This window comes from Lissotriton vulgaris, chromosome 6 (assembly GCF_964263255.1).
Source record: "Lissotriton vulgaris chromosome 6, aLisVul1.2, whole genome shotgun sequence".
NCBI classification, from domain to species: domain Eukaryota; kingdom Metazoa; phylum Chordata; class Amphibia; order Caudata; family Salamandridae; genus Lissotriton; species Lissotriton vulgaris.
The window spans coordinates 1,252,086,615-1,252,113,228 of NC_141694.1; the positions used below are offsets into that span (position 1 = coordinate 1,252,086,615).

Consider the following 26,614-nt stretch of genomic DNA (forward strand, 5'->3'; position numbering starts at 1 on the left):
TGCTCAGCGGTGGGATTAGGACTTGTGTTAGTGCAGTACCAGTGACAATTGGCTTCACTACAAAACTCTACATTTTAGATAGTCACATGTTGGAGATTATTGTTTTTGATAAAATGATAGGGCGGGACGCCAGTAGGTGGGGAGGTTCCCATAGATAGGGAGTCCCTTGCCAGGTCCAGTGCCCAATCCCGGTTCCTGTCCCCAGAGGTGTGGGTAGATAGGAGAGAGGGAGTGTGGAGGAGAAATGGCTAGCTTTGGAGGGTGGTTATTCCCTCAGTGTAGTGTGAGTGTCTGGATTCACCAGTAGGGTGGGATCCAGTGGTGGCAGCGAAAGTGTGTCCAGTGTGTGAAGTCCCATTCCCTGTTCCCAGTGAATGGTACCTGGTGCTCAGTAAGAGGGATGCAGGTTGAGAGTCAGGGGCAGTGAGGAACTGTCTCACCAGTCTGGGGGGGGGGGGGGGGGGGGTGGATGAGTGGTGTGTTGCACTGGATAAGTAGGGGTGAGTTCTTTTGGTGATAAGGAGATTGCACGGGAGGTGGACCTCTGGTGGTGTGCTAGATGTCTAGCAGAGGCATTTGGGAGTGATTCCAAAAGTAGTGGCTTGTGTATCTTCTGGTCCTGTGTGGGGGAAGAGGTTCAGTGTAGTCCAGCTAGGTCCCAGTAGAATGGGAGGTGTGTAGGTGCTCACGTCCTGTCTCAGTGGAGACGGAGTGAATGTGGGACGGTATGTCCCACGGTGGCCCGAAACCCCGTCTCAGGTCCTGGAGGGTTCCCTAAGGGAGCGCCAGGTCGGGGGCCTAGGCTATACTTACAGGCCATTTGAGGAGGATCTTCCTGTGTTTAGAGGACGTGGAGTTTCTGTAACCAGAGCTCCAGCAGTACTGGTGTTGGGCAGTACCACTCCAAAGTGGAGGGTGCAGAAGTCCTGTTTGAGGGGTGAGAGGGGGTAAGAGCCCCCAGTGGAAGTACCAGTGGGTCAGGGGACAGCCAGAAGGGCTGAGCCACCAGTGAGTGACCATGGTGATGTCACTTCTGTCCTGGGGGATCTCTGCGCCCGGTCAGGTTGACAGGAGGTCGGGAGATTAGAGCCAGGCAGACTGTCACACGACACATTAGTTATGTGTCACCCTCAAGGGGGGGGCATGCGTGCTCCCCGTGAAGTCCTGGTTCGCCAGGCAATTGACCGCCCAGAGTGCTGAGTCCGACCGAGGGGCATCTGGAGGTCGTTCCCCGAGGAGGGGAAAGCCAGGTTCGGGTTGTTGCCTGTCCTGGAAGGCAGGGCATCTGTAAGCAGTGTCCTGGCCGGGTTGCCTTCTAGGGGTACCCCTGTGAACACAGGTGGGGCTCATCTTAAGTGAAGAGACCCTGTGTTTCCCAGAAGGGGTGGTGCAGGCCTCGCCGGGATCTTTAGGGTCCATGGCTGAGTATTGTAGTTCTACCCTGAGAGCGGGTAGGCCCATCTTAAAGGAGAGGAACCCTGCTCTACAGTGGGAGGGTGCAGAACTCTGGAAGGGGGTGCAGAGGGAGAGAGTCCTCGCCTCTGACCCCGGTGCATCCAGTGAATGTAGATCCCAGGCGTTAGACCAGTTGATGGAGAAAGGAACTGAACTGGTGGGAGAGTTGTATTCTGTAGGGTTCTTCCCCAGGAGGGTGCGGAACCCCAGAAGTAGAGGTAGGGTGGGGCACTTTTGCCCGTGAACTCTGGTCAACCTGAGGGTGCGGACCCCAGGTTGAAGGATCAATGGTAGTTTGGAACTACACTGAGAGGGAGAGTGGAGACTGGCTATTGTGTGCCAGGGGTTACTGGCCCCCACTCTGTGGATTGGCCAGGACTTGTGACATCTGGATGACCTAGGGCCTGGTCCTGGCCGTGGACAACTAGGGAGTACCAGTGGGGTATCCTAGTTGGGCTGGGGAGTTCTTGCTCAGAGGGAACCACTTGGGTTCGGAGTGGCGTAGAATCGGAGGGTGTCCCTGCCATTGCGGGCCAGCGTCCTAGTTCTATCGCCCCAAAGCAGGGAAGCCCATCAAGGGAGTGATTGGTCTGCCCTGTGTTTTGGATGGAAGGGGATTGTGTTGGACTTGGCCCTTTTGACAGGTTCACCGCGAAACTTTTTGCGTTCTCCTAGCCTTTTTCTGAAACCTAGTGTTGGTGATTTTAGGCCCCTGCACACTTTAGCACTGTGGTCCAGTGTAAAGTGCGTGCACTCTCTGTGCTGTGTCACAAAGGGAAAATGTAATATAAATATAGGGGCTGTGTCCCCATGAAAATGTTCGGATCTTGGTAGCTGTTCCTGACGCTGAGGGGGGCGTGCTGCTGCTGGGACCCAGGAGGATCTGCCAGGAGAACTGCCTCTCTGGGGTCAGTATTACCCCCTGATTCCTAAAGACTTTCTTATAGTTGCGCCTAGCACCCGGTGAGCGCTTTACTTTTATTCTACTGGGAGGAACGCTGTAACCTTCTCTCTCAGGACGGGGAGAGTGCAGCTGCCTGGCTGCGCCATCTTCAGGTGGAATCCCGGCTTGGGGATTCTCCTGCATCACTGGTGGCAAAGCGGGAGCTCACCTCGCATCACGGTATGCTGAGGAGCGGGAGCCCAACCCACATTTGTGTAATTCCGAGCGCATGGTGAGTGCTCGCACCTTTTTTAAGCCTGGGACCGTAGGGACGAAGGTAATAGCCCAGACAGAGGCTTCGCTCCTTGTGAGGCCAGAAAACGAATACAGGACGCTGACGAAGGGCCCCTTGTGAAGGAAACTCCAGGAGGGGAGAGCTTTAAAAATGCAGCCGGTGTGCGTGTCGTCGCACCTGCAGAACCAGCGTGGTGGGTGCTCTGCATTTCCGCACCTGAGGCAGCCGATTTCAAGCTCAGAAGGAGGGCACGGCCTGGGAAACATTGCCAAGCAACCACGTGACACGGAAGGCAGAGGGGACGTTTCTGCGCCATCTGCCGCCCCAGCCACCAAGGACCGAAGTGGCTACGCATGGCCGAGAAGGACTGCCTCCTTCAGGAGCCAGCGGCGAGGTGAGTGCTGGCAGCCTCAGCTCATCCCCAGTAACAAATCGCACTATCAGGGCAGGTCTGCTGGGGACAAGACCTCCGACATGCTCCAGATTGGAAGGGGCTACTCTGCCTCCTTCCCAGTTGCCGACCAGCCTGCCCCGAAGGAGGGCACTGTTCCCGGTCCGATAACCAAGGTGAGGCCGCCCACATGTCCCATCCTCACAGCCGTCCGTGAGGCCCAGGAAGAGCTCCGGACGGGCTGTAGCGCTGAGGGAACTGGTGCCCAAGTAGCGGGATACTGGCCACCCCAGGCCTGCTATTGTTGGGACGAGACTGGGTGTGTCGGGTGGCCCGCCCCGTATTTGATGTACTGGACCCCAAGGGTATTCTTGTTTGGCCCGATCAGGGTGATACCTCGACGGATGCCCCCCCTACTTAGAGAAAGCAGGAGAATGCTGCAGTGCCAGTAGTAGGTGGGCCGGTGGCCCAGAGGCTTACTTATGGTAAACCAAATTACGCCTAGTATCTAATAGTGGCCCAGGAGATACGTGCCCTAGGTGATAAGGGTGTCTGTAGTATTTGGGCATATAGTAATGTGGCAGTGGCCTAATGGGCTCATAGATGACATGCTGGTGCTCCTCATATTTCAGGGCCTGCTGGTGACATGCGTCTTACCTTGCAGCGTTTTATGCCTAATTTGTCCATGCATACAGTTTTGCACAGCTGCCCAGCAATTAGTGGGCAGCTGCCACGTTTAGGCCAGTGACTGTGCGCACTTTCTTCTGCTGCATTGGCAGCCGGCCCTGACCTTGGGACATAGGGCATTCAAGCCCCTTTGAGAAGGCCAGTCGGCCTGGGGGCAGTTTAGTGACATTGTAATGTGGCTATTACTAGGAGTGCTGTCAAAAGAATGATTTAGGCCCATGGTATCTACGCTAATGTGTTTATGCTGGGGATACCTAATGCGTACTGTGTTTATGCTAATGAGGTGTGGGCCTAATGTGTTTATGCCTAATGTCATGTTATGATGTTTTGGGGAGGGCCTATTCCCGTAATGCGTTTATGCTTATGAGGTTGGTGCATAATGTGTTTATGCTGGTGAGGCCTATTGCGTAATGTGTTTATGCTGATGAGGTTTGGGCCAAATGTGGGTTTATGTCTAATGCTAATGTGATAATGCTTAGGTCATTATGGTACCAGTAGTTACTGGTTGTGTTTCAGATTTGCAATTGCTTTTACCAAGTTCGCTTTGTGATGGTTCCGACAGTGGTCCATGTGGCCCTGTCAGGTGTAAATAATTCCCTTTTGAATATTGCCCGTGCCAGTTGGCAGTGTATATTGTGTGATTACTATTCTAATGTGTTATGAGAATACAAAGGCTATGTTTTATATAACCTTGTGTGGAGTTCCTTTTGTAGTGTGCCTGGGATGTTGTTGCTGTGTGCATGCGCAAATGCTTTACACATGGCCTCCGGGATAAGCCTGACTGCTCGTGCCAAGCTACCAAGGGGGTGAGCAGGTGTTATCTTTGGCGTGTAACTCCTCAGTCCTGACTAAAGTGGTGGTCTCTGCCTGGCTTTGGCGCAAGCCTTGGCCAACCAGAGATCCCATTTCTAACAATGCCCCACAGTGTCTGCTATATATCCCCTTTCCAGCCTAATATCGAGTGAAAGTCATAACTGAGGGTTCTTGTATCAAAGTGAATGTGAAACGATTCAACACATTTTGAAATCTAGTTACCTTTTGAAATAACTGGGCTTATTTCACCAACCACAAAATATCGATGACACTGACATTAAAACACTTAGGGCCCGATGTAGGTAATTCCGATTTACCTACTCTTAAATACCGAATCATACCGATTCGGTATTTAAGAGTAGGTAAATTGGAAGGAAGCAGATGTAGGTAATTTTTATTTCACAGTTACAGATGCTGTAAGATTCGGTATTTACCAATTCGGTAAATACCGAATCGGTATTTCCCATTGATTCCAATGAGCCTTGAAGCCAATAGGAATCAATGGGAAATACCGATTCCTGCAAGGGGGAACGGGGTGTCACTTTGACACCCTGTAGCACCCCAATTCCAGGCTTGTGTGCTATGTGGCCCACATACATGCCCTAAGGGCATGTCTGTGTGTCACATGGCACAGGGGTACATGCACAGATGTGCATGTACACCTGAATTCGGTATTTTACCACTAAATAGGATTGGATGGTAAATACCGACTCCTAAAGGGCCTGTGGCACTCTTTGAAGGTCCAGCTACATCTGGAATTACCGATTCGGTAAATATACCGAGTCGGTATTTTACAGAATCTGTAAATTTACTGAATAGGTAAATTTACAGATTCTGTAAAATTCGGGCCCCCTACATCTCAAAAACCAATTACCGGTCGGTAACGGCCGAAATCGGCCGCTACCGACCGGTAATTGGCGACCTACATCTGGCCCTTAATGTTATGTGCTAGCATGTGAGTAGTAACATTGTTTTTAATCTAAATGATTCAGAGTTTATAAAAATGTACAATTATTATCTTGTCCCCCCTAGGACTGCCATTCCCTACTAATGACTTTTGTATGAGGAATAAAGAGTAAGCTCTGAACTTGTTTGAGCATTGTGGCATAGACAGAGGCAAAAGCAGCATTAAATCCAGTCCTGGGAAGTTATCAATGATCCAGAGTAGGTTGCAATGATTTAATTAGAAGGATTGTGATGTCTCCCAACCTGTAGTTATGGAAAGTTTATAAGCATGTCTCAATTTTCATTATGGTAGGTCTGGAGAAAATCCATTGTGATTTGGCTCATGTTTAATAAGAAGATACTTGGGGGCATATGTACACATCGGCCCATTCCCAACTGCAAACATTCTATTTTATATGTACAAAAACACAAATCGCGATTCAGTAACACTTTACCGATTCACAATTTGTGTTAGAGATTTTTTATTTGAAAGGGCCGTCCCTTCCAAATACAGTTTCGTAGAGGTATGTGTTAATGTTTTACGACCGAATTCCGGTCGCAAAACATTAATATTTTACTGATACCTCGAAGGTGGTAACCCATTTGCAAATGGGAAAGGGTATAGGGACCCCTTCCCTTCTGAGAATCTTTAGAAATATTTTTAAGAGCAGGCAAAGATCCCACGGACCACTGCCTACTCTTAAAAAATGAAACTCAAATTTTAAATGTTTTTCTTTTGAAACACTTCCTGTTTTCCTTTAAGGAAAATAGGGTGCATTTCAAAGAAAAAAGATTTGTTTATTTAAAAGCAATCACAGACATGGTGGCATGCTGACCCCAGAAGGGTCACTGTCTTTGTGTTGGGTAGGATTCCTACTAGGTCACAAACTGTGATCTCCCTTATTAATATTCAATAAGTAGGTTGACTCCTGACAATGCCCATTTCCACCTCGGTCTCTCTGGGCAGACCACATGATCAGAGAAGAGTGGTGAATTGTGGTGCTGAAACAATAAATAACTACAACCTCTCAGATCAGGAGGACAGCACAGCAGCCCCACATAGGTGAATCCGGCTGCACCATGCCTTGTGTTGTTCTCCGGCACGGCACTCTGTAACTACAGGAGGTCACTGGCCCAAAGGCGATAGCTACTTTATTTCTTTCTGTGCAGCCAACTGCGCACCGACCGGCCAGGCAAGTGGCACCATTGTACGCGACCCTCACAGTGGTCCTTATTAAGGAGGAGGTTGTGATGGCAGGCAGGGGCGTAGCTTGGTCAGTACGACTGGAGGGGAGGGTGTGAGCATCAGATTTCCTGTCAATCAGGCTGGCATATAATGTTTCAATACATTATACAACAAGCAGGGTGCATGAGAGGGGCCTAAGGGGCAATGGAAAGGGAGAGGATAGTAGACTGGTAGGATTACTAAGAGAGAAAATACAACATTTTATAAAATAAACACTATTTGAGGACTTTCAAAACAGAGAGGGAGAGAGTGCATGTGCGTTTTTGTCAGGTCTATGTAAACATCCCTGGTGAAATTCAACTGACATCTCGAAATCCCCAACTAAAAGCAGCTACACCCAACTATTTATCAGAAAATACATTTATTAGGGGAGTGCAACACCCCAAACACCCCTCCTGAAGCTGCGCCCCTCCTGGCAGGATGTTGTTTTTGCCTGGCTCAAGTGAGTTCAAATTAGAGTCCTGTGTTGAGAGCCCCATAGGTAGCCTGCCAGACTTAATTTCAGCTGCTCAGGCCGGATGAATTTGTTGATATGAATGACTACTAATCAGGCGCCCTGCAATCAGCACCGTACAGTGCACCACAGACTGCACCACCATAAGTGGCTATCATGCCTAGAAACCAGAGGAAATGGTGACAAGGAGAACAGTATTGATTAAAACAACCCAAAACCACTACCCAGAATTGCTCACTTCACAGTTTAATGTTTTCAGAGTTAAAACATTTTCAATTCTGATTATTAACAAAATAATTTTTGATCTGATCCTGCTAAATAGTATTGGTGACATCAATAGGTCTAGCTTCTTTTGTGCATATGTCCATTGCTGTGTGATATGTCTAGATACAGTGACTGAAACCTCACAGAGAGACATTCAAACACTGGTCATTGCTTTGATTTACTTCCGAGAAAGTGTCACTCAGTTTCACCCATTTCACAGTTAAAAGTAAAACAATTCTCATGAGTAAAGCATTTGTCATAGGATAACTCCTATGCAAATTAACAGTTACCCTGTGTTATATTGTATCTTAATATGTTGTACCTTCCTCTTTGACTTCAATGTACAGCGTATCATAAGAGGATTCATTGGAGACAGATGTTGGGCCCTGTATTGGTTTTTTGTGTGTTCCTATTATACTGTAACCCTCCTCAGTGATCTCTTTGAAGCGGCGCTGTGGTACCCTCGTGGTCATGTTCGCGCTTTATAAAACACCATAAATAAAATAAATACAAAAGAATGTCACACGTAGCCAGTCAAACCACAGAAATGTCACACATAAGCGATCTCTCTGTACAGCGCTCTGATACCCTGGTGGTCATGTTTGTGCTTTATACAATACTATAAATAAAATAAACACAATAGAATGTTACACATAGCCAGTAAAACCATAGAAATGTAACAGAAGCAATCCGATTACTTGGCAGCTATGCATAACTGTCAACTCGCTCACATTTTTACAGGGGTCACCTGCTATTTACTTCTATTCACACACCTGACAAACAAAACGCCTGCCTAGACTTTAATGAAGTCGCCTGCTTTTTAAACTTGTAACACCCACCAAAAAGGTGTCCGATCCTCACCCCTAACGGGCTTACCGTCTTAATCGCGTGACTTCAGTCGCATATTTGAGGCAACAGACTGACAAGCATAGAGATGGGAGCTTTAGAGTTCTAACTGCATTCCTACAGCACATCCCACAGGGGTGTGGAATTTAATAAAATATCTACTTGTCCATAGTACAAGTGGCTTCATAAATCTACTTGTCTTGTACAAATTCCACTTGTCCCTTTGGTGCCATCATGCAGTGCACCATCAAAAATTGGCAGCACTCATTATATAAGAACTCGGATAATAGCCTCTCTGGTTATGTCAGGCTCATAGTATAGAAGGATTTGAATACTAGTAATTACCTTATTTTGCCACTTTTCTGCAGATCTACCCATTCAGCCTTTCATTCACCCACTGATATCTAGCATTTCACCTTTACTTTGGCTTCCATGCATTCTTTTATCAGCCTTTCACCATTCTGTTTGTCAATTCATCCATCTGCCCATCCATATCCAAATCTACCCATCCATCCCCAAACATATCCATCCATCTCAGCCATCTGTTCATCCTTTCGCTCACCCATTCTTCTCCTCCATCCATCAATTTACCCTTTCACTCTTTCATCCTTCCGCTCATCCATCAATTTACCCTTTCACTCATCCATCCTTTTACTTACTGATCCACCCACCCTGCAACCCATCTATCTTTTCACCCCTTCCTTCATCAACACATCCATTGTCCATCCACCATTCCTATCATCCATCCTTTCACTCATTCATCCATCTAGGAAGCCCCACTTACACTCATGCTCACTCATCTATCTACCGTTTCACCCACACATCCATCCTTTCAATCACTCATCCTCACACACTAATCATGGGCCTTTGTTTGCCGAGCTGCAGACAGAAGAGGCTCATCAAGAGCTCCATCCCCAATGTATCCGCTAAAGCGAGTATCCTTACAGCTCCAAATCTATCATTCAAACTCATCCATCTCTCCTTCCTTCCTTCCATTCATACATCCATCCTTCCTTTCGCTTATCCATCCATCCACTTTCACCCCCTCCATCCACCCTTTCACTCATATCCATCCACTCTTACACTCATCCCTCCCTCCCTCCATCTAGCCATCCTTTTGCTCTTCCGTCTTTCACCCCTCCATCCTCCTTTCCACTCCTATCCATCAACCCTTTCACTCATTCCTCCATCCATCCTTTTGCTCTTCCGTCTTACACCCCATCCATCCTCCTTTTTACTCATATCATCCCCCTTTCTCATCCCTCCATCTACCGTTTCACTCAACTATCCACCCATCAATCTATCCATCCTTCCACCCATCAATCTAGCCATCCGTCCACCCAGCCATCCATCCATCCATCCACCCACCGCCCAGCTATCCATCCACCCACCCAGCCAGCCAGCCATCCATCCATCCACCCACCCACCCATCCATCCACCCACTCCATCAGCCATTCATCCACTCTTTCTCTCAAACATCAATCCACTCTTTCTCTCAACCATCAATCTACTTTTTTATTCAAGCATCCATCCTTTCACTCATCCATCCACTTTCACCCCATCTATTCACTCACCATTTCACTCATACATTCATCAATTCTTTCACTCATCCATTCTTAAATACATCCTTTCACTCATTCATCCATGTATATATCCATCCACCATTTCATGTTAATTATGAACCTTTGTCTGGACCTGCAGAAAGAAGAGGTCCATTAAGAACTCCACAGCTGATGTAGCTGCTAAGCGGCGTGTTAAGATGCCCCTGGTGCACGCACAAAGTGAGATGAAAGGCCCAGTGCAAGGAGAGAAATGAGGGTTCGCCTGAGGATTGCATCAATTCCCCATGGGCAAATGTATTAACTTTAATGTAAGCCCTGGATGCGATACAATATGAGAGGCCAAGGGGAGTGGGTCAGGACAGTCGGAGGGGGCAGCAGATGGGGGTGGGTGGGGTTACAAGTACAGGCACTGGGTGAAACATAAGGTGTACTGGCAAAGCAAAGTGTAAAGGAGGGTTGTGCAGGTGCTGCATGAGAAGGGAAAGCATGAGCTTTACTGTGCCCCGCTCCCCCCCTAATTAAGAATGAAGGAGTGAAAGAATGGATAAATGTAGGAGTGCAAGGGTGAATGAATTGAAGGATGGGGTCAAAGTGGATGGATGAGTGAAATGGTGAGTGAATAGATGGGGTGAAATAGGATGGATGAGTGAAAGGATGGATGCTTGAATAAAAGGGTACATTGATGGATGAGAGAGAGTGGATTGATGGTTGAGAGAAAAAGTGGCCGGAGTGGCTGGAGTGGCTGGATGGATGGGTGGATAGATTGATGGGTGGATAGTTGAGTGAAACGATAGATGGAGGGATTAGTGAAAGGGTGGATGGATATGAGTAAAAAGGAGGATGATGGGGTGAAAGACAGATGAGCAAAAGGATGGATGGAGGGATGAGTGAAAGGGTTGGAAGGGAGGATAGGAGTGGAAAGGAGGGGTGAAATATGGAAGAGCAAAAGGATGGCTAGATGGAGGGAGGGATGAGCGAAAGAGTGGATGGATATGAGTGAAAGGGTGGATGGAGGGGGTGAAAGTGGATGTATGGATACGCGAAAGGAAGGATGGATGTATGAATGGAAGGAAGGAGGGATGGATGAGTTTGAATGATAGATTTGGAGCTAGAAGGATAGGTTGGGCCACAAGGGCGTTGTGAACCACTCGCTTTAGCAGATACAGTAGGGGTGGAGCTCTTAATGAGCCTCTTCTGTCTGCAGCTCGGCAGGCAAAGGCCCATAATTAACGTGTAAGGGTGAGTGATTGAAAGGATGGATGTGTGGGTGAAAGGGTAGATAGATGAGTGAGCATGAGTGTAAGTGTGGCTTCCTAGATGGATGAATTAGTGAAAGGATGGATGATGGGAATGGTGGATGGACGATGGATGTGTTGATGAAGGAAAGGGTGAAAAGATAGATGGGTTGCAGGGTGGGTGGATCAGTAAGTAAAAGGATGGATGATTGAAAGGGTAAATTGATGGATGAGCGGAAGGATGGAAGAGTGAAAGGGTAAATTGATGGATGAGCGGAAGAATGGGTGAGCGAAAGGACGAACAGATGGCTGAGATGGATGGATATGTTTGGGGATGGATGGGTAGATTTGGATATGGATGGGCAGATAGATGAATTGACAAACAGAATGGTGAAAGGATGATGAAAGAATGGATGGAAGCCAAAGTAAAGGTGAAATGCGAGATATCAGTGGGTGAATGAAGGGCTGAATCAGTAGATCTGCAGAAAAGTGGCAAAATAAGGAAATCACTAGTATTCAATTCCTTCTATACTATGAGCCTGACATAATCAGAGAGGCTATTATCCGAGCTCTTTTATATAATGAGTGCTGCCAATTTTTGACGGTGCACTACATGATGGCACAAGTGAATTTTGTACAGGACAAGTAGATTTATGAAGCTACCTGTCCCATGGACAAGTAGATATTTTATTAAATTCCACACCCCTGTTTTAGATTTGGCTTATGGTTCGTCATTTCGGTCACAAATTTGATCCAGGCATTTAATATTGTGGGGGATGACATTATGCTATTCTCCATGCCTTTTTCAGCTTTGCCAGTGAGTTCTGGGAGTCGATGGGTTGACCAATTTAATTGTTTATAGGTGGTAAGTGCACTTCCTTCATCGATTGTTGGAGCAGACTGATATCTGTCTGTATGAATATTTATGGCTATATGTTGGATTGAGTGATCACTATCCGTTGTGCACTTAATTTTGAACGTACTTAGTTGCTGTGTTAATGGCAAGGAAAGAATAGTATAGTCAAATACGGACCTAGTCAGTGGTCCATAACAAGTAATATTTGGAGGATTATCGTCCGGTGTTCTCCCATTAATTACTCTCAAACCGAAATATTCTAGCGGGGTAACCAAGTCCTTGCCTACTTTGGTGGGTTTCCTCCAGGGATAGGCTGTTTGTTGGTTTACTGACCAAATTTAATTTTCTACTGCTAGCTGGTCATCATACTCTGGCGTGTGAATGAGAAGAGTAATAAAATCACCTGTAATCACAATATTCAAATTCAGGAATTACATCCTACTTCAGGCATAAAAGAGCTTAATGCGAGACCGCACGCTGCTCCAGAACCCCTGTTTTATTTTTTTCTCCAGTGGTTATTGGGACTAGTCTTGTGCTTGCAAGGAAACCATTTCAATCATTTACTTTTTTTTCTGTGTGGTAAATTAAATTAATTGGATTTAGACGTGATCTTAAGTGGGAAAGCGGGTATGTCCATTCAATTACATGGTTGGCGGCATTAGTAAATGAGCAACAGAGATTATTTATTGTTAGGTTAAAGGGGTTTGACTTTTTAAAGGCTAGGTTGTGATCTTTGAAATGAGGTATGGACAATTTGCAGAAATACAATAATAGAAATTCAGACAAAAATACATGTGATATAGAGTAAGCTGTTCTCATGCAGAGAGTGGAACTTAAGTAGAGAGCCAATTGAAAGAAAAAGAGGGGCAGTAATTTAAAATTTTAAGGCAAAAGGTCAATGTTCCTGTCAATACAGAGGAGGCTTTTTTCAGATTGCATGCAATCTAAGAATGCAAAAAATAGTAAAAGTAAACAATACTATTTGCATGTTAGTGCTATATTTGGTACTTTTGATAAGCAATAGAATCAGTTATGAAAAAGGGGTAAACCCAAATAAGTCACTGGGACCTGGGTATCAAGCAATACAGTAGGGAAGGTGTCCCAGTAGAACAAATTTAAGAAGCACACAAATTTCAAGATGTCTTATGCAAAAACACACGCTAGTAAAACAATGTTTGTCGTACAATGTTATTTAATCACGTTGAACATATGCTCTTATATCACCAAGAAATACAGATTTGTACCTAGCAAGTGCCCCACGCAAAAAGAGGGGAGGCGATTGGAAACGTTTGTGTGCATCAAATGAGGGTAGGAGAAGTGAGAAGGGGGGGCCCAGGGAGAGCCAGGCGCGAGCCGGTCTCTTCCTGGGCAGGTTCGCGCGAGGAGCATTGCCAGGTGGGGGCTGATTAGCAGAGGGGTTAAAAGGGGAAGTCAGGCGGGCGGTTAGGAACTGCGTGGCGGGAGGCGTGAAGGGAGGTTGTTTTGCGCTTGTGTTCCCACCTTTGTCCTGGGTAATGGAGGAAGCTGCGGAGGTCAGGAGGGCTGTCCAAATCCTTTGTGCGGCTGGGCGTGAGGACTTGTTGATGCCGGGTGTCCCGGCGGAAGCTTGGGTCGGCATGGCCCGCCCCCCTCGCAAGGCTTCGGAGGGCGTCGCCAGGGCTGTGGAGGCGTGTCTATCGCCGGGCCCAGAGGACGAGGAAGACGGCGAGGCGGCCATGCCGGCAGACGGGCCTGGGCTTGTTTTGCCCGCCGTGGAAGCAGAACCCCCGCCGTGTGACCCGGGCGCCCTCCAGCAGGTATGTGCGTTACCGTTTTTCGATGCTGGTGCACGTGGGGCGCCCGGGGGGAGGCGGGGGCGTTCCATGGGCCGGCTGGCTCCGCCCACAGGCGGATTGGCACCTGGGAAGTCGGGGAAGTTGCAGGCGGGCCCCAAACCCAAGCGTGGGCGAAGCTTGGAGCTGCATGGGCGCTTGCACGCCCCCCTACCTGCTGCGGTGCCCCTTGCCTCTTCCCCCTCGGTACCGCTATTGGCAGATGGGGTCTCCCCATATTTATGGCTCAACGGGCAGTGTTACCTGCTCTCCCCTGCATTGCCGGGGCCTGTTCCTGCCCCCCTCCCTAATGTTGGCACTCCTCCCACGGTTGACGCCGATGCCAGGCACCCCCGTGCCGCGCTGACGTCGCCCCTCCACCCTGAGGCCCTGCCCCGGCTCCTGCTGTGGTTTCGGTGGGTGCTGCACATACCCTGCCACCCCCCCCGGCCAAGGCTGCTTCAACTGGTGCTCCTGGCTCCCGGCCCCCCCCCCCACACGTCCTTGGCCCCGTGTGGTAAGGGTTTGCGGCGCAAGGAGGCGCCCCCGGCTACTGGTCAGACACTGTTCCCGGTCCCCAGGGGTCGTCCAGGTGGGCTTCTGGGTGGCCCTGATGCTGGGTCGGTGGGTGTCACTGGTCTGGCGTCGGGGGGTGATTGCGGTTCCGCGGTGGGGGGCAATGTTTTTGGGGCTGTTTCTTTGTCTGGCTCGAGCGGCCGCAGTTTTCAATCTGCGCCATCGGCTGGGCGGCTGTTGGCTGTTTCTACGGGCCCGGGAACTGTCCACACGGCTGTTTCCAGTGGTGGGCTTACAGGGGGGCTGTCTGGAGCGGACGGCTCTTCTACAGCTTTCAGTGCACATAGCTTTCAAAACATCGACTGGCAATTTTATGATGGGGGTATTGGTGATGGGGCTATGCCCAGTGGTAGTGCTCAAGTTGAATTTTCTGATGAAGCTTTCGGTGGGAGTTTTCATGATGATGAGTTGGAAGAAGGGGAATTGAGAGACAAAGATGTTGGGCTTTTGGCAGCACGGGCCCAGGGGGGTGGGTTGGGGCAACCCACTGTTCCTCGTGTTTTGCAGGAGTCTCGAGCGGACCATGCAGGTGTAAGAAGGGCAGTGTGGTCTGGACCTTCTCAGAGGGATCGTGGGGCTGTCGCACAGCAGTCGGAGCAGTTACCGAGAGGTAAGGATGGGTGGTGGTCTGTGTGGCAACCTAGGGAGAGTCTCCCTGTTAAGAGTACAAGATCTATTGGTACGGGTGATGGGGTTGTGGTTGAGCGAGTCGCTCTGGCACCGAGGCTTGAGCGGCCTGTACTTTCGAATGTTTCTAATGTGCAAGTTGCAAATGAAGTTTCTACAGCGGGGGTGGGCGGGGTGGATGCCACACGTGTCACGGAGGATAGTATCCTACCGAAAAAGTTGCCTTATTCTGGGGTGGGAATGCCTTTGGGGTCTCATTTATCTGAAAAAACGAAGAATTGGTCTGGGGCATTTGTGGATGTTTTTCGGCTTCTCCATAGGGATGTTCAGGCCAAAGAAGGGTCAAAGGAGGAGGAATTAGAATTGGCTCGGAGGCCTCGTGTTCCGAAGTCCATAGAGAACTGGACTTCGGCCTTTCTTATTTATGCCAGCGTCTATTGTCAACGTCATCCTGAGAAAGCAATAGACATGTTTAAATATGCTGATGTTATCCGCAAGGCTCACAGTTATTTTGGCGGCTTTGCTTGGTTGTCCTATGATGACGAATTCAGGGCGCGCATGAGCGCTTTCCCTGAGCGTTCGTGGGGTGAGGTTGATTCAGAGTTATGGTTGCAATGGATGGCATCGGCAAACCCACCTGCTACGACCCACACAGCTAGCGGGCAGCCAGTGTATTATCGGCCCTTTTCAGCTCGCCCCGCTCAGTCTGGGGCGGGGGTTTGGGGCAGAGGTCAATCAGCCGCCTCTGGCACATGCTGGCATTTTAACAGGGGTTCCTGTAACAGACCTGCTTGCAGGTACAAACACGAGTGTTCGCAGTGTGGAGGGAAGCATGCCCTCACCCAGTGTTTTCCCGGCCAGCGATTGGGTGAGCAGGGACGAGGTTCAGGGGGTAGGGGGCAGCAACAACAGTCTGTTTACAAGGGCCCCTACTCCTATTAGGCAGGAGGTTCTCGATCTCTGGCTGGTGGATTATCCAGATTTTGAGGCCGCTAAGATTTTGTCTTGGGGTTTCAAAATTGGGTTCAGGATTGGGTATCAGGGACCCAGGGTGGGCAGGTGGTCGGACAATTTGAAGTCTGCGAAGGAGAGTCCCCATGTTGTGCGGAAGAAGCTGGATGCTGAACTTGCGGCTGGTAGGATTGCTGGTCCCTTTGTGAATTGTCCTCTGCCTGACTTGATTGTATCACCCCTGGGTGTAGTGCCTAAGAAGGCGGAAGGGGAGTTTCGTCTTATCCATCACCTGTCCTGGCCTGAGGGTTCATCAATTAATGACTTTATTGATCCAGCTGACTCAACTGTCAATTATGCTTCTGTGGATGATGCCTTACGGCTCGTGCGCACGACTGGTGTTGGGGCTTTGCTGGCGAAGAGCGACATTCAGTCGGCTTTCCGGCTATTGCCCATTCACCCTTGGGATTTCAGTCTGTTGGGAATGCATTTTGATGGTAGTTTCTACGTGGATAGGGTGTTGCCCATGGGCTGTTCAGTGTCATGCTCCCTTTTTGAAACTTTCAGTACCTTCCTGCAGTGGCGATTCACTTTTGTTAGTGGCCACGTATTGGTCTGTCATTACCTTGATGATTTTCTTTTCATTGGGGAAGGTCGATCTGGGCAGTGTCAGTCGGCCTTGAACATCTTTCAGGATCTAGCGGAGGAATTGGGGGTTCCATTGGCGCCGGACAAGACAGAGGGTCCCTGTACGTCCCTGACTTTCTTGGGGATTGAAATTGATACTCTGTCTATGGTGGCGAGATTGCCTGTGGCTAAAGTGAAGGAAATGTCTGCTTTCATACATCTGGTGCTGGGGGAGCGGAAAGTTGTTTTGAAAACTGTTCAGAAGTTGTTGGGTTACCTCAATTTTGCTTGCCGGGTTGTTCGGGCGGGCAGGACATTCTGCAGACGTCTGGGTTTGTCCATGGCCGGAGCACGCCTTCACCATCATAGGGTGCGCATTACCACCGCTGTGCGTGCCGATTTGACCGTCTGGCTTCGTTTCCTACAAGAGTTTAATGGCGTGTCCTTGTTTTTAGCGGATGAGGACATGGTATGGCAAGTACAGTTGTTCACTGATGCGTCAGGGGCTCACGGCTTCGGAATATTTTGGGAAGGTCGATGGTGCGCGGCCGGCTGGCCGGCGCAATGGAAGGATCAGGGTCGCAGCATAGCGTTTCTGGAGCTCTTCCCGCTGCTGGTTGCTCTGCACCTATGGGGGGATGAGTTTCAGAATCGCTCAGTCTTGTTTCACGTGGACAATCTGGCAGTCGTGCACCTTGTCAATCACCAAAAGGCTCGTGATTTGCGGGTTTTGCGGCTCCTGCGCGCATTCATGTTGCGGTGTCTGCAATTAAATATTGTCTTTAAAGCACGGCATGTTCCTGGTACTTCTAATTGCATCGCTGATTCTTTGTCTCGCTTTCAGTGGTCCGAGTTCCGCAAGTTAGCTCCTGGGGCGGACCTGGAACCAACAGCGATCCCACAGTACGTATGGGACCTGGGGGATTGAGGGTTCACCACTTGGTAGAAAATTCAGTGGCTGAATCCACCAGGCGGGGTTATGTGAAAGCCTGGAATGAGTTTCTGCAGTTTGGTAAGGATTCGATGGGGCCGATTGGGGCGGGTTGGTCTGATGAACAATGCGTCTTGCAGTTTGTTTTACATCTGGCGGACAAAGGCTTATCGCCCACTACCATTTCTGGCAAATTGGCTGGGGTTTCTTTTTATGGGCAGCTTTGGTGGGGGAGGGATCCGGTTGGGGGGGTGTTGGTTCGTAAAGTGTTGAAAGGTTTGGCCAGGCTCCGGGCTGGTGGTCAGCAGCTCCGGCAGCCAGTGACTTTTGAGTTGCTCCAGTTGCTGTTGCCGGAATTGGAGGTGTGTTGTTATGATGCTTTGGAGTGTGCCAAATTTCGTTTGTGTTTTGTTTGGTTGTTCTTTGGGGCATTTCGGGCATCAGAGTTGCTGGGGTTGCGGGGCAGGGTAGGTATGACCAGCAATGAGGTGGTGTTGGAAAGTGACAGAGTGCGGCTGTGGCTGCGGGCATCTAAAACCGACCAGATGGGGAGGGGTAAGTGGGTGTTCCTTGGTAGGAGTGGTGTCTCTGCATGTTGCCCGGTTGGGGAATGGGAAGTGTTTGTGTCCTCTCCGCATTTTCTCCAGGGGTCCATATTCTGTCATGCGGATGGTAGTCCCATAGTTGCATCTCAATTGTTGGCTGTATTGCGCAAGGTTTTGTTGCGCTTGGGGAAGGATCCTGTTCAATTTGGTACTCATTCTTTCCGAATTGGTGCGGCGACGGAGGCCGCTCGGTTGGGGTGGGACTGGTCCCAGATCCGACGCATTGGTCGTTGGCGTTCCAAGTGCTGTGAAAAGTATGTGAGGAAATAGTGCATTTTGGCTTGTCTAACATTTCTTTCTCTCCTAGGTCCCTGGCCATCAGTCGCCGGATGCAAACGAAGGGTGTGGATACTGGGGCACTCTTTTATTAAAAGAGCAGCTTTAGCCGCTGCCAGTCAGCTCTGTGGGAGATCACTTGGTCTGAACAGTATGACACACGAAGTCTCCTGGCATGGAACAGGGGGAATGCGCTGGGGTGGGCTTTTTCCCGCCTTGGCTGCTTTGGTTTCACAGTGTTTGGGGGGCCCTCCGGATCTCCTGGTGCTACACTTGGGAGAGAATGACTTGGTTTCTCTCTCTGGGTTGACCTTGTTAAAATTAATGAAGCAGGACCTGGAAATCATCAGAACTACATGGGTGAGCACCATGCTTATATGGACTGAGTTTGTGCCTCGTTTGCAATGGCGTGGGGCGAGGAACCATTCTGCCCTGGAAAAGGCTAGAAGGAAAGTGAACAGGACAATGCGCCTTTTTTGTCAACATTGGGGTATCTACAGTTTGGACCATTATCATTTAAAAGTCTCTGAACATCATTTATTTTGTGAGGACGGTGTGCATCTCTCAGCTTTGGGCCTCTCTTTTTACCTCCTTGAACTCAGGGACTTGATTAGCAAGGTTCTTCAGGTACAGTTGTGGTGTGCTCCTTCCTTTCCTTTAGGTGGGGCAGGAAAACGCTAAAGGTTTTCCTGGGTGGCGGGTTTTTGTTAGTGGGGGTGGGCAGCCTGGAGCGGGTTGGCCATCCTGAAGGGTAGCGTTGGGTAGGCTAGGGGTAGTAGGCAGGAGTTTGTTCGGGGTTTTGGGATTTAGGTTTCGTAGGCTCACTGTAGAGTTGAATTATGTAAATAAATAAATAATGAATGTGTTTATGAAATTGATGATGCACCTGTCCTAAAATAAAAGTGGCCTTTCTTGCTCTTAAAAGAAGGTGTGGACAATGATTTCTTGCGCGAGGGGGGGCCCAGGGAGAGCCAGGCGCGAGCCGGTCTCTTCCTGGGCAGGTTCGCACGAGGAGCATTGCCAGGTGGGGGCTGATTAGCAGAGGGGTTAAAAGGGGAAGTCAGGCGGGCGGTTAGGAACTGCGTGGCGGGAGGCGTGAAGGGAGGTTGTTTTGCCCCACCCACCCTCCCTCTTTTTTTCTTTTTCTTTTTCTTTTTATTTATTTATGGGTTTTTATTTTGCGGTGCTCTAGGCGCTGTTTAGTTTAGGTAGGTTTGCCACTGTTAGGATGGGTGCCTTTGTTCTTTTGGAGGCGGGTTTTTGTTAGTGGGGGTGGGCAGCCTGGAGCGGGTTGGCCATCCTGAAGGGTAGCGTTGGGTAGGCTAGGGGTAGTAGGCAGGAGTTTGTTCGGGGTTTTGGGATTTAGGTTTCGTAGGCTCACTGTAGAGTTGAATTATGTAAATAAATAAATAAATAATGAATGTGTTTATGAAATTGATGATGCACCTGTCCTAAAATAAAAGTGGCCTTTCTTGCTCTTAAAAGAAGGTGTGGACAATGATTTCTTGCGCGAGGGAAGGTAGTGACAATACATCCATCACATCAATATTTCCCCAGCCTCGCCGTTAACAGAAATTTACTATCAGGCCATTGTTCATACTATCACAGTTGAAAATCACTGTTGTCAAACTGGCAAAACAGGGAAACAATGTATACGTTTCGGCCCCACTATGGAGTAGGCTGCTTAAGTCCTTACGACGGGGTCTTTCTCAGGACTGAATAGGGGCACCATAGACCATCATCAACTGGATGGTTGGATAGTGTGGGAGGGTCAAATGGCTCCAGGACGAGAGAGCGAGAGGATGGCACTTCAATGAATTACGAGGGTTCCACAACACCTCTTAATATCAGGAAAATGGGAAGTAAAATTTCAAACATTCAAATAAGGTATGGCCCAAAAGATTCCAAGGTTCTGAATTAAACTGTAAAGTAGAAACACAGTTGTGCCAGTCGTATATTAGGGCCCATGGTTGCCGTCAGTCTGCTGCCATCAGAGGTACGTCCGTCTATGGTAGGCGACTTGCTAGGTACAAATTTGTATTTCTTGGTGATATAAGGGCATATGTTCAATGTGATTAAATAACATTGGACAGCAAACATTCTTTTAGTATTTTGTTTTTGTATAAGAGGTCTTCAAATTTGTGTGCTTCTTAAATTTGTTCTCCTAGGACCACCTTCCCTTCTGTAAAGCAATGGAATCAGGCAAAAGTTAAATCCACCCAGGTCCTGCACAATACTCACCTTATCTGAATTCTGCCACGACATCCCTCTTCCTCGGTTGTATGATCCAGGAAAAAGGTTTGGTGTCCGAGGCTGAGCTACTAAAGAATAGATGACTGTTGTTCATCAGATCCAACCACAAACACACAGCCTCCGTAGTAAACAGAAATGGTACATTGACAGTCTAAATGGTCCAGCAGACGGCTTCAACTGCGCATGCCCTGTAAACGAGGTACCTAACAAGGAACCATGCGCAGAAGCAAAGAAGCAGAGACACTGATCGCCGAGGCACCTTAACCCAAGAAGGCAGAATCCCTACCAACAGAGCACATCGCATTATGAATTTCGTCTGACGTTTAACTTTTAAGCGTCTTGGAAGTTGTTTTAAAAAAATGCCTTTTTGGTAAAATGGCATTGAATAATTTTTAAAAAAAATAATAGAATTTTTTTGATTCTTAATGATTCAAGTGAATATAAATAAAAACATAGGCATAATCAACAACACATGCAAGTGCTCCTTGTTTTCAGAATACATTACTCCAAAATATGCCGCTGGTTTATTTAGCAACAGATACTATTTTGTCTTTCGTCTGTTTCTATGACGTTTCCAGAATGAAGAAGAAAGACGCAGGACTTCCAAAAAGAGGATGAAAACAGTAAGCTCGCCTTATAAATTTAAAGTGTTTATACATTGTATCAATGTTTTCTGTCATGTCATTGTTCACCGCCTCTTGTTGATCACATAAATAGAATCTATCTTGAAATTCAGATCATTACGGTTTGTTACAGCTGTTGATAAACCAATGCCTACATGCCTAGGGTTTTTAACATTCGAGTTTACTTTTTGCCACAGTATTAGCAATTGAATTCTTAACCTGGTAAAGTTTATTGTACATTTCGGAATGTAACTAACCCAGTTACTACCCCTGAGGAGGTGTTGAAGCGCTTTGAGGGGAGTAGCACGTTACTCCTGAACTAAATATTATTGTTCAATATCAGATTAGTAATAAGTGTATTTTTCTTTATCCCCCTTCGTGTTCATTAGTTCTGCAATAGTGCGGTTTTGTGCAGCCCGCCTGCAGGGTAGTGTCTTGTCCCTGGGCTGCCTCTGTGCCTATGTTCTTTTTGAGGATGCACTGGTGAACAGTATCTCAGGCTCCCGTCATGTGCAGTGGAGCAGACATGGTTCGCCCTAAACCGGATTACGTTTGCTTCTGTTCATTGAACCTTCTGTCAAATGCATAGGTACGGAAACTAATAAACTCTGAAGTGGAAAGCACCCGGCTGAGAGAAATGCCCCGGCAGGAATCAGAAAAGGTTAGTCATTTCTTTTTCGGACCTGGATCTAGTTTGGAATATGGCCAGAGATAGGATTTAAACTTCTGTACTACGAGATTTGCTGTTGCAATCGCAGCAGATTCAGGATATAATCTGAGTGAGATGTTTAAAGCCTTTGATGCTTTCCAGAAGGCGCGGTTTGCCAACTGGAATAAAGTGTAATTTATTTTACTTAAATAACTGAATGTAGTGTAACTTTGAAAGTATGTTGTCCTCTCTTATATTCCCTCAGTTTTGAAAAAAAATGAATCTTGACGGAGCCGCTTCAATGACTTTAACGCACTAGTCTCCCCAGTGATCCCTGCCCTCCATACATTTGTCGTAGTGCCCCATGTTACTTGGGTATTTGATGCCTCGTCTCTTGTTTCGTTTTTAGAATTAATAGTGATTGTGTATTTTGCTTCCTTTGTTTAATTTCAAATTAACAAATCGTCAATTTCGAGAATGTGCCGGCCTCTTTTAAACAAAAAAAGACTGGAAACTTTTTTCTGCTAAAAAGTTCAGTTGAACAGTTTACAAATTATTTCTGTTTGACTCGGGTAGAGTATATAGGTTTCTGGACCTTCTACTCGATAGGACAAGTGCAGGAAAAAAAACAAGAACTTCTAAACAAGCACAGGCAAAGCCAAGAAATCTAGCTGTCATATGGCAAAGCCAGCAAACTCCGATGCATCATGCAGGCACACGTCTTGGGCGGGGGGAGTAGGGGTGGGGGTGGGGCAGTGATACGGACAGGAAGGGTGGTGGTGGTGGTAGAACGCCCTCAAGTCCTGACAAAAAACATGAAAAAGCCCACTGCAGTAAAAAATAATCAAGCATTGGCATGGTAATTGGGTCTATAGTTGGTTATTGTAAAATGTCATTGTTGGGGGATCTGTGCGACTCTCAACGATATAAAAAAAATCATTAATTGAAGGCAAAAGTATCTTTTGGTCTTAAAAAGCATACATTGACAAAGTAGTCCTTGGAACTGAAGGAAACTCCTTTGTGTGTTGATGTGCTCCTTGTGAAACGACTATAAACCAAACACAATACCAGTATTGCCAACTTAATTAAACTTGGACCACGGATGATCACTCGAATCGCTGACTGAAACAGTGACTCTCGGAGACCAGTTTTGTCCGAAATAAATCAAAATGCTTTTAATTTTTTATATCACATATGCCATATCGATGGGCAATTTTTTGTTTTTTTAGATAAACATTTAGATAACTCCACAAAAGTATGTCAAAATAACAAATAATGAAAACGAGTAAAAAAGACACTTTGTAGACAAATTGACAACTTGCATTCAACATTCATACGGGACAACACACGGATAAATATACATATATACACATTCGAAAGATTCTATTTACAGCATGTTTTTTGAAAAGCAAAGCATTGGAAAAAAGCAACTAAACAGTTTTCATGTGCTTGAGAGTAAATCAACAATTCCTAATGCTGGATAGAGGAGGTCTACGCGTTTCGATGACCCCTTGTTGTGGGGAAATCTCGTCAGGACCAAGAGCCTGTGAATGGAGAAACAAGATTGGGTCAACTAAGGGGACCGGACTCTACCTCTCAACGTATCAGTAAGGGTAAGTGGAACTAATCCTACCTTTGAGTTGCTGGGTTCTCTTTAGAAATTCAGACTGTAATATAAACAAAACCTGTTTTAACCAATAGTTAAAAAGCAACGCAGAAAAAACCGCAATCGCATTTTCCTAACTATCACATTCACTCGTGAGTACTTACATAGTGTTGCGCGTGGCGCGCTCTCAAAAGGTTTTGTTCTCATCCATTAGTGGAGGAAGTGGAGATCTACAAAAATGGAAGGACTAGTCAGAGATCTTGTGGTTTAGCTGGTGGTGGCAGTTGCTATCGGTGAACCGGGGACTACTTACATAAAGTTGAAGCGTGGAGACGGTGCTGTTTCCCGGATCCGCACAGTGAAACGCCTTGTTAGATTGGTTGATTCCTGAAAGGAACATTGAAGGCTAATGTCAGTATTCTTCGTAGAAACTGCGTGAGCAGGATTACTGTTCTATCACGGTTCTGTCAGGGTGTTCCGATGTACCTGTTAGTTTGTAGTATGTTGAGTATGTCTGGGGGTCCACGCTCTTCGGTCTCTGTCAAATGAATGCAGATGCCGGCACCATCCAGTTCGATGTCTCTTGTCTCGTGTGTCCTGGTTTTTAACTCACTTCCTGGTCGTAGGATTTGTGGGGATTGTAGTTTTTTGGAGATTCGTCGTCATGGAGACGTTGTGTCTGTCATGTGACCTTGTGTAGTCGGGCTCATAGTCTGCGCAGGAGACGGTAACCCGAATCTTTCCATGTATTTCAGGTAGGAGTTTATAGACGGTAGATCTCAGAGAGTTTGTTAAGGCCATCTGTAGCTGTATTAAACTTGACTATAAGCATGGCTTCGTGGCGAGATAGTTTTGCCTCAATATCTCCTCCTCTGGGGTCTTTTTCGATTTTGGCAATGACTGTCCATTTCAGATCGTCTAGTGTATGGTCGTGACTGATCCAATGATTGACAAGGGGGACAGTTGTGACTTTCTTTTTTTATTCGTGATTTGTGTTGAGTGATGCGGCATCTAATCTCTTGGCTTGTTTTGCCAATATATAGCATGTCGCAAGGACATTTTATGCCGTAGATGACGTATTTTGATTTGCAGTTCGTGAACTTTTCGTGTTTCCAGAACAGTTGCTTATGTTGAAACAAGCATCCTTCTTCTGTGCTTGCGCAACAAATGCAAGATCCGCATTTGTGGTGACCCTGTATAGGTGGTAGTCCTAGCATGGTGTTAATTGTGGGTGGGTTCTGCTTCACTGCTGCTCGTACAAGGTGGTTGGCCACACTCTGATCCTTTTTAAAGGCAAATAATGGCTTCTCTTTTAGTGTCTCAGCTACATTTTCTACTAAATGCCAATTTTGTAGGATGGTTTTCTTGAGTTGGTTGGAATTGGGGCAGAATGTTGAGACACATACTATCCTGTTGAGAGATGGTTTTGTCTTTTTTACTAGAAGTGTTTCTCGAGGGATCCACCATACTCTCTTCATAGTTCTTTTTAATAGTTTGACGGGATAGCCTCTTGATGCTAGATTGTCAGTGAGGTTGGAAGCGTGGAACATGTATTCGTCTTTAAAATGGCAGTTCCTTTTTATCCGCAAGTACTGTCCGAAGGGAAGATTTTCTTTTAAGTTTCGCGGATGATTGCTTTTAAAGTGTAAAGCCTTGTTTCTGTCTGTCACTTTCTTATATAGTGTCGTCACCAAGCCTTCATCTGTAGGGTATACCTCGACATCGAGGAATGACATTTTTACTTTGGAAAAGTTCATGCTGAATTTGATCTCTTCTGTGCGTGTATTAAGCCACTCGTGAAATTCTTTTAATTCTTCTTCTGATCCTCTCCAAGTTAAGAAGACGTCGTCTATGTAACGACTCCAACTTGTGATATTTTCCGAGTATGGATTTGATTGGTAGACGAATTTCTCTTCATAGAGTGACATAAATAATACAGCCAATTCTGGGGCGAACGGACACCCCATGGCTACACCGCTTATCTGGTAGAAAAAATCTCCGTTGAAATTGAAATAGTTTTTCTTCAGAGCCAATGTCGCTAGTTGCATGATAAACTCCGTTGGTACTCTAGTCGGTTTGGGTCGTTGATCAAGATAGTACTGAATGGCATCCAGGCCGTCACTCTGAGGAATCTGGGTGTATAATGAACTCACGTCCATTGTTACAAGGAAGTCTTCATTCTGTTCAAAAGGAATAGTTGGTAATTTATTTATAAAATCCGTCGTGTCTCGGAGGAATGACTTCACCTCGGACATGAAGGGTTTCAAGAAGAAATCAACAAACTTTGATACCGGTTCAAACAGAGACTCGCACCCGGAGACAATTGGTCTTCCGGGAGGGGCATTAGTGTCTTTGTGGACTTTGGGTAAGACATAAAATAAGGGTATTCTTGGGTTATTGCATTTAAGGTATTCAAATTCTTTCTTCCCAATTATTCCGTCTGCCAACCCTTTCTCCAAAATTGGGTTGAGTAGTTGTTGTAGTTCTGCCGTTGGATTTTTGGCTATTTTTCTGTAGCATCTCGGGTTGTTAAGTTGACTCATCACCTCTCCGATGTATTTTTCCGTGTCCCATACCACTATCGATCCTCCCTTGTCCGCCTGTTTGATTGTAACTGACATGTCCTTTTTGAGATTGTCTAGTGCACTTCTTTCAGCTTGTGAGATATTAAATTTGGTCCAACTCCGTCTTTCCTCCATTTTGCTTATAGCTGACAAGATGGTTTTTTCAAAGGTAAGAATTTCTTTCGCTATTTTATTTCCTGGTGGGCAAAATGTGGATTTTCTCCTCAGTCCTGTGACTTCTATTGGCAATTGGATCGGAGTTTGTGCGAAAAAGGATTTTAGTTTTATTTTCCGGCAGAATTCAATTGCCTCCATTTTAAGTTTGACGAAATTGGTGTGTCTCATGGGGACAAAGGAAAGTCCTTTTTCCAAAACACTAGTTTCTGCTTGAGTGAGAACTTTGTTAGATAGATTGAAAATTGGAGAGACTACCAGTTCTTGTAATTGTGCCTCCGTGTCGACATCTCCCATGGCTGGTTGTACCGTGGGCGTGCTCGATTTTGTGGTTGGCCTCTTCCTAAAAAAGGAGCCGAAGAGGGTCCTGGTTGCTGTTGGAATGATCCTCTTTTATTGCCTCCTCTTC

General features: G+C 47.0%; 3 protein-coding genes across 9 annotated transcripts in view; 2 read left to right on the forward strand and 1 right to left on the reverse strand.

Annotated features, from left to right (window-relative positions):
- The window catches only part of LOC147708705 (uncharacterized), a 389,106-nt gene extending 368,336 nt beyond the window's left edge, over positions 1–20,770 (reverse strand). Inside the window, exon 1 of the mRNA XM_086927355.1 lies at positions 20,578–20,770. Within this exon, the coding sequence (XP_086783481.1) occupies positions 20,578–20,601 (24 nt within the window). The 5' untranslated portion in view covers positions 20,602–20,770. The remainder of the gene's footprint in view (positions 1–20,577) is intronic.
- On the forward strand, positions 14,659–19,116 carry LOC147708707 (uncharacterized). The gene is made up of 2 exons (XM_086925387.1): positions 14,659–14,929; positions 18,368–19,116. The coding sequence occupies exons 1-2, from the start codon at positions 14,659–14,661 to the stop codon at positions 19,015–19,017; spliced, it is 921 nt and encodes a 306-aa protein (XP_086781513.1). The 3' UTR covers positions 19,018–19,116.
- A 308-nt stretch (positions 20,771–21,078) lies between the features above and the next one.
- LOC147708708 (zinc finger protein 425-like) overlaps positions 21,079–26,614 on the forward strand; it is a 126,580-nt gene continuing 121,044 nt past the window's right edge. For 3 of the 7 annotated variants that reach the window (XM_086927358.1, XM_086927360.1, XM_086927361.1), the window contains exon 1: positions 21,720–21,873. In XM_086927358.1, the coding sequence (XP_086783484.1) occupies positions 21,850–21,873 (24 nt within the window). In that variant the 5' untranslated portion in view covers positions 21,720–21,849. Of the gene's footprint in view, positions 21,213–21,713; positions 21,874–26,614 lie in introns of those variants that run through there. The other 4 variants (XM_086927357.1, XM_086927359.1, XM_086927362.1 and 1 more) reach the window with 3 other exon arrangements.